We start from the raw sequence: 10,514 nt of genomic DNA on the forward strand, positions 1-10,514 counted from the left end.
CAAGCTTTCCAGCCTACACCATTGCCATCTCGGTGTAAGTAAACAATCTTTTAAACTACCGATACGCGTCCGTGCCTAATTCCAGAGCGAAGGCCTTCCCTCTCCGCCCCCGCGTGCCCGGGCTGCTGGCCACAGCCCGCGTGCAGCGCGAAAAAGGGCTCGGGGCGCTCCCGGCCCGCACAGCTTCCTGCCCTTTGGGCGGGGGGCTGGACTCGATGATCTTCCGAGGTCCCTTCCAGCCCTAATGTCTATGAAGTCTATGAAACTTCAGGTATACCAGAGTGATGAGGTTCATAGAGAAGCAACTTTGTGATGAAATTCCCTGGCCTGTGCAATACAGGAAGTCAGACAGGATGATAAATGATCCCATCTGCCCTTGCGGACAGCTGTCGGTGCTATTTGGAGCCGCTGCAGAGTTCAGCACCGTATGTGCCAGGCAGGGAGGCACAGTCCATCCTGGGGTCTGACGACACCGTAATGCATTTGTCTGTTGGAACGCCCTGTCTTGTGTGTCGACATGGCATGACACAGAGTGCACTCGAGACACCCCACCTCCCTCGCTAACTTGGGTTACTCCAGTGGCAGCAAGGACCCCCGAGCTGCATCCCTGACTCCAGTTCATGCTGCCGCCATCACACAGGGTCTCTCATGAATGCACAAGGTGTCTTATTCAAATGTTTCCCAGCATAGTCCAGTAAAGCCCAGTCTCTGACTCCTTTGGATCCATTTCTCCTGCTGACCCACTGTTGACCTGCACCCTGCTGTCGTACTTCTCAATGCACCAGAGCGGCCCTCGGGGTCTTAGCAGTGCTCAGTGTCAGTCTGAGTGTGAATTATGTATCTCTAACCTTTCTGCTAACCAAAGCAACTTGTTCTCTGACATCAATCATTTACACTTTCATGAAGTAAAAGCCGTGATGCCGGTGATATGCAGGAAACGTTGCAGGTAATCCCTGTGCAAAGAACCCAGTAATCCTAAATGGCGTGGCTCCAGATTCTGAGTTGCCTAAAAGCTTGGTGGGCAGATAAATTAAATGGATGCTGGGGGATTAGATGGACAGAATTATTTGAAAAGGCTCAAAGTCAGAGACCAATACCATAATGTCAAGAGAGAGATCGCGAAGGAAGGAGGAAGCAGGAAATCTAGTGTAACAAGACAAGATGGGAGACGGGGCAGGCTAGTCACAAGCAAGGGGGAATAAATATGTTGCTTCTGCTGCATGTTAGGACTCTGGATACAGCAATGAAAAAGTCTCCAAGGCAGGCAGATTCCCGAATGATGGAGAATCTGGTGGGGGGGAAACATTGTCAGTACCAGGCCCAACGCAGATCTCCAGTGACAAAAGAGGAAAAAATCCTAGCTGTTGTTAGCAGAGGGACAGCCTCCGGGTTTCCCATCAGGTTTTGCATTTAAACAGTTTGTGGCTGATGAATGTTTAAAGCCCATGTGCCCTTCATATGTGCTCGGTGTTATCTCTTGAAATACTTCCATCGAGCTCTAATCTATCATAATCAAAGGTTTGCAGTTCACAGCTCTGCTCCTCTGCTTCCAGGATTAGTAACCACATTTCCTTACCAGCCAGGGATTTAAACAGTAAAGTTGTCTCTTTGTACAGCACACGCCCATGATCTTGATTTATATACTCAAGATACAACATAATCCTCTTCATTTTTGTGGTTTATACAGAACATACAACTAGAATAACTGAACTGAGATGTCATCAAGTCTAATCCACACACCAGGACGTTGTTCACAGGAGTACTCTGGCCAGAAATGATCTGTTACAAGATGAGGAATGAAAGAATTCCCCAGATGGTGGATCCTTCATGTGTGCAGTGGTAGGTAGGAGATTACAAAGGGTTTTTGTATTTCTGAGAAGGAATCACTTGGGGATTAAGGGAAGCAATTTGTGTGTGGAAGATAACCTGATCACGTGTCAATAAGTCTAACCCAAGTAAGTGTACGCAAGAGCAGAATCAGGCTCTCCACACCTACTAGAAATTGTAGGTGAGCAGTAAGCATGCTGGCAGATATGCTGGATGCGATCTGCAGGAGGCACTCCTGGCAAGAGGTCAGGCCTGTGTCTACCATGAATGTTTCTAGTGCTGTCCCTCATTCTGTATGCTGAGTTACTGCTAAAGATGGCAGAGCTCCTTGGACATGAGTGGGAGTGGAGCCCAGACCAGTGTGTACAAGAACCACTGAGCAAAGAAAAACCACAAAGGAACGTGGTGAGAGCATAGTAAATTCTGCACCCTGTCTCTGGATCAGTATCCCATATTAACCTAGTCCATGGATTACGGGGATGGAAAAGTTCCCGGCCCCTGGAGAGCAGTGCTTCTCAACCTTTTTAGACTCAAGGCAGACAAGGTTCTCTGAGTAGATGGGATATCTTTTATTAAACCAACTAAATAGTTGGGAAAATTGTTCTTTGCAAGCTTTCAGGAACCAACAATGTCTTTTAACCTTAAGACACCCCTTTTTAAAGACACTCACCAAAAATCAGTGTTAGTTCAACCGCTGCCCTGCTCCTGTACAAGCCAAGATGGCCTAGGACCAGCCATGCTTGAACAGCTTTCAAGTCCAGTTGGCAAGGAGTCAAATTATTCTAAGGCAGTGGGTCTCAACCTTTTGGACTTGAGGCACCTCTCACTGGACCTGTGGCACTGCTCCATAATGTCTGTGAATTGAGTAGTATCCAATTTAAAAAATGAATATATTTATTACAGTGCTTACCTCCCAGCAGAAGGGCCAGCCTGAGCCTTTACTTCTCTTCACACCTGCTTATCTCCTTATATCTCAGGGAACCCTTGAAAAGACCCGGTGGCACCCAGGGTGCCCCACCACTGACTATCACTGCTACAGACCATACCTGGTTCATGTGCGAACTCTGCACTTTCACTGTTGACTGGTAGAGCCATGAATCTTGCTCCGCTGCTTTACCACGAGTTGATAACAAAGGAACTACACACTCGAGTTCGCAGGAGAAAGTGTAGGACTGGTTCTGCCATCACTTGCACTGGTACCACTGTGGAATAACCACGTTAAATCAGCAAAATGACAGTGGGGTAAAAAGAGACTGAGAACAGTCTAGCTGAGGGCTCAGCCCGTCTACACCGACTTCAATGCTGACCATACCTGTCATTTCAGTTTGGATTTAGATCTTGCATCCATCATTTGTTCCTGGTGCAAGCGAATCTGTTTGGAGATGGAGTTGCCAGGAAGAAAGGATGAATGTGGGAAGCTCCACTGCCACCATGCACCACTTTCAGGATGGTTGCAATCTGCCCCACTCCTTCCATAACGCCTTAGAGAGCCGTAGCAGAATTTGTCCCGCCTTGGGTCAGTGCATGTGTGTTGCAAGGAACACACCCCTTTCCCAGGGACAAGCAGGAAGGAACAAAGAGATTTTATTTCTCCTTCAGAATTAGAAATCCGGGGCCATACAGGTATCGTAGGCCAGGACTGTCTCTCAGCATCCCTGGCTGCTATCTTTCCTTCAAAGGCAACTGGAAGTCTGGGGGTGGAAAATACTCTACACTACAAATATTGTACCACACAGTGCAAACCTTAGGGCAAATGAAAGAAAAAGAGAAAGCCAAGTGATCTGGTTTAGCTGAGAAGGCAGACAGTCAAAAATCAGGTGTAATATTGGTGCTCACAAGAGGGAAATGATTCCTGGATCCTAGTGATTGTAGCACTAACCAGTGTGGCAGGGTGGCTGCGTACCTGCATTTTGTTGTTTTGTTAATTTACTTGCATTTCTGTAATTTTATCTGTTAAGAACCTTTGTGTTTAGGAGTCACAGTGAGCAGCAACTGTGTCTGAGCGCAGCTTGTCCTAAGCGGTCATACATATCTGCAGTTTTTCTTTCATTTATTTTTCTGTTCAATAAAATAGTGTGGCTGTTTAGGAGATGTTGACACCTACACCACACACGGAGCCAACATTTAAAGGGATTTTCCCTTGTACGCTTATTTAAAAAGTCTAACATAGTCTGTAGGGTCTGCAAAAACTGCTTGTTAAAGCCACTGTGAAACTAGATGAATGGCAGCTGCTGCCAAGGGAGGAACTTCCCCTGCTAACTTCACCGACAGGTGAGCCCAGCCCTGAAGTCATTATCTCTGGCTAATCTCAAACTCCAGTGCAACTTCATTGGTTACCATAGAGTCATCTGTTTCCTCAGCCCTCCAGGGAGCATACTCCACAGTCTGAATAAACCGGAACATGGTACGGTAGCGGCTATCTTGCGCAGAACAGCTACCTGCTGGTTGGAGCGTGGCTGCGTTTCTCAGTTTAGGTGAGTTCTGGGAAGTGTTGTTTTGGGAATATGTATTCTGACTTGATATTCTGCATGTACTTAGGGCTCTCTGCTCTGCAGTTTAGAACAAAAGGATTTTAAAAATGCTGTCTGGGAGTATCTGGGTCAGTAGTGTCGAGTCAGTTAAAACATAACCGGAAGTGCTTGGATTTGTTCAGTCTGCACTGGAACATTACGTTTCAGGAATGTATTATATATTACCAAATTAATCTGTTGGTTGGGGCTCCTTTAGTTATCAAGAGAAGTTGTTGGTCTGATCTACAAAATATCTATAACGCTATACCAGGTCTTGTACCAACTCCAGTTTATTCTAATGACTAACTTCTGTAGTACCAGAAATGCACAGGCTACTCCCACAACAGGCAATGAGCTTACAAAAGCAAACCTTCAGCTGCTTTACGCTTACCGTAAAGGCTGCTTGGAACAGGACTGTTAATGATAAAGAAGCCACCACAATGGGGACCTGAGCTGGCTGGGACATCTCTGCAATACCCCAGCGTCACAGTTAATAATGCTAGCAGGATACCGAGAATGATGCCTGCCAACCAGCATCATAGCACTAAGTTAAGTGAAGGCCCAGAACACTGGCTTTTTGACTTCTTCGATATTATCGTTACTGTATGTAATTATAGATTCGTAACTTTGCAACAATGGCTCATATTACAATTTCTCATTCTTAAAAGAGGCTTGTAGGTGACAACAATAAAAATGACACCAGTTGGCATTTAAGTAATGTAACAGGAACCTATGGTAACCAGTAGAACTGGCAAACAGTCCTCAATTAATATTTGTTCACATCTGTAACTGATTTCACTTAAATTGTGTTTAGTTCTCCCTGTTCTGTTTCCTGCAAATATAGCAAACAAGTTAACAAGCAGAGATGGTGATGAATGTTTAGAAAGCTAGTTTTGGATTAACAAATACAAGTATTTGCACTAGAAACCCGAGACTGGATTAATATAATTCTGTCAGGCACGGAATATACCGCTTGACCCAGTTGTGCAGCTGAAACTAACTCGGCTCCAGTACTGGATACCGAGTCCTTGTGAAGAGCTTCTCACGCACCTTCTATACGCTATTATTCATTGAAATGATTTGTCAAATAAGTTCAAGCAAGACTAAGAAAACTGTAATGGTCTCCCAGGCCAATAGGCACCAGCTGATGAATAAATTACTTGTTGTGACCACTCAGTCTGCCCTAGCCGGGGAACGGTGCTGACAAGCATCACAACTCTTCTACTGCAGCACAGGTTTAGTTACAACTAGAATGAGCAGCGGCATAACAGATAATTGTACATCTACCAGAAGTGTCTAAAGGCTGATACGCTCATAGACTGACGCTAATTTAACTAAATCATTTTCAAGTCGCAACTTTATTGTTTCGGTGCAAATCTGAACTTAGACTGGCCCTAGGGAAAATAATTTGTGAAGAAACTTTAGTTCTGAAATCCAAGCTAAAAAATGGGTATGTCAAGAGCTTCAGGAGGTATGAGCATGTCCTGGCAAATCAGCATCTGTGAGGACGATCAATATTTTTATAAAATAAACCGGTTACTGTAAATAATATGCCTGATTGTCAGCTGCAGTTGAGGAGAACTTGACAATGGCAAGAAGGCCAGGCACAAATCTGCAGCACCCACTGCCCTTCACTTTCTTCGGTCTAAGAGCATGTCTACACAGGAATTACCAAATTAACTAAAGAGGCAAAACTCACCGGTTAAAGTACATTAAGCTCCTGTGGTTGCTCTCGTTCACATGTAAACATGTCTTTATTTGCTTCAATTAGCTTAATCAAAGGAACCCAAGCTACTTTACTTCTGAATGTGAGTGTCTCTATTGGGGCTTCATATGCTTTAAATTCTCACCTCTAGTTAATTTGTGTTTAACTTTTCTGAGCATCACAGTGTATGTATACCGAACCCCAGCTGCCTCCACAGCCCTTCTGTGAAACACCTGTAGGAACTAGGCCAGAACTACCACACTGAGCTGTGCAGTTTATCTTCATGCTTTGTTTATGTATTGCACACAGCAGGCTCAGTCCCCAGCTGGACAGGAGGAGAGAGAACCTGCGATGGGCAGAACACAGCTTCTGTATTTTGGGCTCCTTTTGACTTGTCTCACAGTGGTGATGTTTTCTGGTCAGGCTACAAATCATCCTCCCCCAGAGAATGACACCATGCAAGCAGAGACCCTCCATGAAAGTGAACATACAGTCTTTTCCAGAAGCAATGAAACAGCCACCACTACAGATAAAAGAGTTCATAGAACCACACCGCAGACAGCAAGAACAAGCTGGGATACTGCTGTGACCGCAATCACTAGTGTATCTACTTTAAGACCTTCCTCACACTTTGCACAAAGCTTCCCTTATCCCACTAATGCAGACATCACCGGACTGTCAGATACTACTGCCAGATCTAGTTCTGTCACAGCACTGTCATCTACACTCGTGCCATTTAAGAACTTTACAAAGCATACAACCAGTGGAGAGTCTAATCCCATAACATCGGCAACAGCACTGAAACCAGAAGCTCTGCATCCTGCAGCTGATTCTCAAAATGTCAGTGAAGCTTTGGATGCAGTTCCTACAACCCAGGTTTCAAGTAAGTATTATTTGATTTTTTTTTTTAAAGCAATATCTCCCTACTTGCAGCACCTGACTCGAGTAAAGGACAGAGTATAGGAGATAAGGCACAAAACACAGCAAGTGTCTCCCTGCAACCATGCCAAGACTTAGACAGTGTCCTGAAAGATGCTCACCTTCCCCACCAGATCTGCAGGTCCTGGGAACAGCCCATCAACTCGCATTCCTCTTGTCTGCTCCCTCGGCACTCAGCTCAGATGTAATAGACTCCATTGGACTCCTCAGTCAGCCTATAACATGTTGTTGAATAGAAGATGATGGAGGTGAGGACAAGAGGGGGAGTCTTCCTGGAAGGCAAAGAAAACTGTGTATGAAACAGAAAGCAAAAGTTTTAAAATGACATAAAAAATAAAACAAGAGAAGGAAGCAGGGACAGAAACAGACCAGTAGATTAGGCTACAAATGAAAAGGCAGACCTAGGCAGAAAGAATGACTGGAGATCTACGCTGGCAATATAGTGAAGGCAGATAAATATGTCAGCCAAAATTGTTCAAATATCAGTGCCAGATTTAGGTAAATACGGTAAATCTGTTTTTGACCCTCGAGTCAAAGTGACCTGACTACCACAGGGGCTGGCCCGCCTCAGCTCCTATTTCCTATAAAAGCAACAGACCTGGCCCTCAACCCTGCTGAAAATCATCTATGGCTTTAATGGTCTACATTTACACACCCGGGTTTTATACATGTTGACCATATGTTGGATATTCGACCTGTAAACCTGGCAAGCTCAAACCCAAACTGAAACACCACTTACAAGTAAACAACAATTGTAGTAACAGAATGATCAGACTCTGGTAGAAGATTTTAATTATTTGAACAGTGGTTTGGGTGTTTTGTTGCTGAGCTGTCCTTTAATATAAAGGTAATTAGGGCCCTCATTTTAAAACATTTTTTTTTCAATGGAGAAATTAGATTCTTGGTCTGTCCTTACAGTTAGCTCACGAACACCTTCCGTGCTGCTTTAATGAAATGGAAAGACTGAGCTTTGTTTTTGTTATGAAATTAAGGAAAATTTTCTAAATTTTATTTTAGCAGAAGGATTTCATCTAAAGAATTCAGAGGACATTCTCAGCATTGGTTTCAGCAGCATTTTTCTATTTGCTGTTCTTGTCATTATCATGCATAGCTTTCTTAAGTACAGGAAGAGAAAAGCGCAGTATTCCCACCGTCCACTGCATGACATCTCTTCTGAAACAGGTTTGTATAAAATGCAAACATACATGTTCAGACCTACACACCGAGAACTAGGCGTAGTAACAGAATCACTTCCTTCAGTATAGAAATGCACCAAACTTAGTGGAAGAATCTACAGCATACGTAAACACTACATGACAATTTAGGGGCTGCATCTTCTGCCACAGTAAAGCAGTGTAGCAGCTAGGCTGATTTACATCTGTGCTGTAACCCTGTAGGCAGGAATCACGATCGCATGTCTTCTTTCATCATTAAAACTGTAGTGGACAATTAGAAAGACAAGTTTTTGGAACGGGAACAATTTGATCAGTAACTTGTATGGGGCTTGTTATTGTCCTTACGTATTATAATGAAACTATGTTGAATGAACAGTAGTAAACATCTCTAAATATCTGAGTCAGATTTTTCAAAGGTAGCTTGGTACCTAACTTGCTGAGGTGCTTTTGAAAATTGAAAGTTTCCACAAAGCAGTGCTAATATTTTACATTTATTATAGTCCTTTGTTTTGGATTACTGAAAGGGTGTGTGGACGGCAATTCATGACACAAAACGATTACGGTGATGCATCTGAATGATCTTTTATCCTGCCTTGAATGAGAAAATGTCCTCTTTTAATACATGCAAAAATGTTCAGGGAAATTTTACAATTGCTGTCGCCCTCTTTTTAAATGGCATTCACCCATAAGAATTTGGCACGCTTTCACTGCTCCATGGAACTACTCCTGGTACGTGTGTTATTTTATAAAAAATATGTTTGTTAGAAATAGAAAATGTGTACTACCTGAAGAACACACAGATGATAAAATAATGAATTCATTCGTTTTTCATTTGCATTCTACGCCATCTAGATTAGTGCCTGGAATACAATGTTGTTTGTATTTTAATTTTGACTTTAATAGATGCATGTAGTCCACAGAAGTACACATGCATAGGATAAATACCTCTTTGCATAGTGAAGATTTTAGCCTTTTGATTTACTACAAATCTCCCGATAATAATGTTAAATAATACTTCTGACATTTTGCAGGTGACACATACACCACTCCAGATGACACACTGGTGATATCAGGAGGATTGTATGATGCACCAAGAATTTACAACCCCAACGTGACACCTTTGGACAATGATGAGGTTCAAGCTGATTATTTACCTTTTGGTTCCAGATCTGGGCAGTTCAAACTTGAATTTTCACTTGATGAAAAAGACCTTTCCTATAACTTTGAAACTTTTCAGTCACTACCACAAGACTCACAATGTAGTGACATGGTGCCTAATACACAGCACAGATTCTCAGATTATAATTTAAACCCTCTAATAGCATTGTAACGTGTTATCATGGCTTCAGTTTCATGCCCAATATTTCTATCAATATAACGCTACTTGCACATATTCTGTTATGTAAGAGATGCTCTGTCTATCTTGAGGATGGCATGAGTTTCTCATGTGAAGTCTTACTTGCAACAGGAAATGAAGGCAAGTAACTCTGCAGGCAAGCGCTCTGATTCCTGGTATTACAGGTGATACAACAGAAACATGAATGAATAGGGTGGGATAGGCATGGATTTTAATTCTTAACCTCAGTGAAGCAAAAGTATGAAATGTATTGCACTTTTAACTGGGGTATATATGAAATGATCAGCAATTATATTCAATTCCGTACCTAGGATATTGATTAAGGCTAAAGCTTCCAAATACCCAAGTTTGGCTATTGCTTTGGTTGAAAATGTTAACAGCAGAGGCGCTCAAAACTAGGAGCTGGCTGTCTTGGAATGCAGCAGCAAGCAACAAGACGCTTGGACCCATAAATGAAATCCTGGCTCAGTTGGAGTCAGTAATGGGTGAACTCCCATCAGCCTGCTGATGTTCCCTTTCTCTTGAAAACCTGTATCAGTTGCAATACCAGAGTTGACTGAAGGATAGGAATTGATTTTTTGAGCGACAGCTGATGTACGCTATTCTAAAATAAGATCTAATGTTTTGGGGAAAGGTTAAACAGACCTGTGCAAATAATCTCTGGGAAGGCACTGTTCCTTGGAATCCAGAGAAGTTTAAGTAGTTCTGTGCTTTGCCTTTTAATATATCTGTTCAAAACACATGCTGTAAACTAGACTAAAACACAACATGCTGGGTCTGTCTACATGTCGCCATATGGTGACACTGCTACAGCGCCATGCTTTAGGACTTCCTTTTGGTGGTACTAAAGCACGGAGCACTATGGGCGATTTACTGAGCCACACAGACGGTGCATGCTTAGATTTCCCAGCTTGATCACCGTAGCGGCGCGCTATACCCAAGGACTCTTTTTCTGTGCACCATCCAGTCGCTCAGAAACTGGGAACCCGTTACATTCTATT

The 10,514-nt window shown here is 43.2% G+C and overlaps 2 protein-coding genes across 2 annotated transcripts in view; one reads left to right on the forward strand and one right to left on the reverse strand.

Moving 5' to 3' along the window:
* Positions 1-7,223, reverse strand: part of TSHB (thyroid stimulating hormone beta) — a 13,584-nt gene extending 6,361 nt beyond the window's left edge. Inside the window, exons 1-2 of the mRNA XM_006035739.2 lie at positions 7,083-7,223; positions 2,874-3,029 (exon numbers count right to left, since the gene is read on the reverse strand). The gene's annotated coding sequence lies outside the window, so the exon portion shown is untranslated. The remainder of the gene's footprint in view (positions 1-2,873; positions 3,030-7,082) is intronic.
* On the forward strand, positions 6,337-10,508 carry LOC102381018. Its single transcript, XM_014525746.2, has 3 exons — positions 6,337-6,925; positions 7,999-8,163; positions 9,188-10,508. Exons 1-3 carry the CDS (start codon positions 6,337-6,339, stop codon positions 9,484-9,486), a joined length of 1,053 nt encoding a protein of 350 aa, XP_014381232.2. The 3' UTR covers positions 9,487-10,508.
* The last annotated feature ends 6 nt before the right edge of the window (positions 10,509-10,514 follow it).

The sequence above is a fragment of the Alligator sinensis genome, unplaced genomic scaffold (assembly GCF_000455745.1).
Source record: "Alligator sinensis unplaced genomic scaffold, ASM45574v1 scaffold1450_1, whole genome shotgun sequence".
NCBI lineage: Eukaryota > Metazoa > Chordata > Crocodylia > Alligatoridae > Alligator > Alligator sinensis.

Excerpts from the sequence above, each read along its gene's own strand:
- LOC102381018 (XM_014525746.2), top strand. The coding sequence starts at position 6,337 with ATGTATTGCACACAGCAGGCTCAGTCCCCAGCTGGACAGGAGGAGAGA. Across the intron at positions 6,926-7,998 it reads TCCTACAACCCAGGTTTCAA|CAGAAGGATTTCATCTAAAG; the intron begins GTAAGTATTATT and ends ATTTTATTTTAG. Across the intron at positions 8,164-9,187 it reads TGACATCTCTTCTGAAACAG|GTGACACATACACCACTCCA; the intron begins GTTTGTATAAAA and ends GACATTTTGCAG.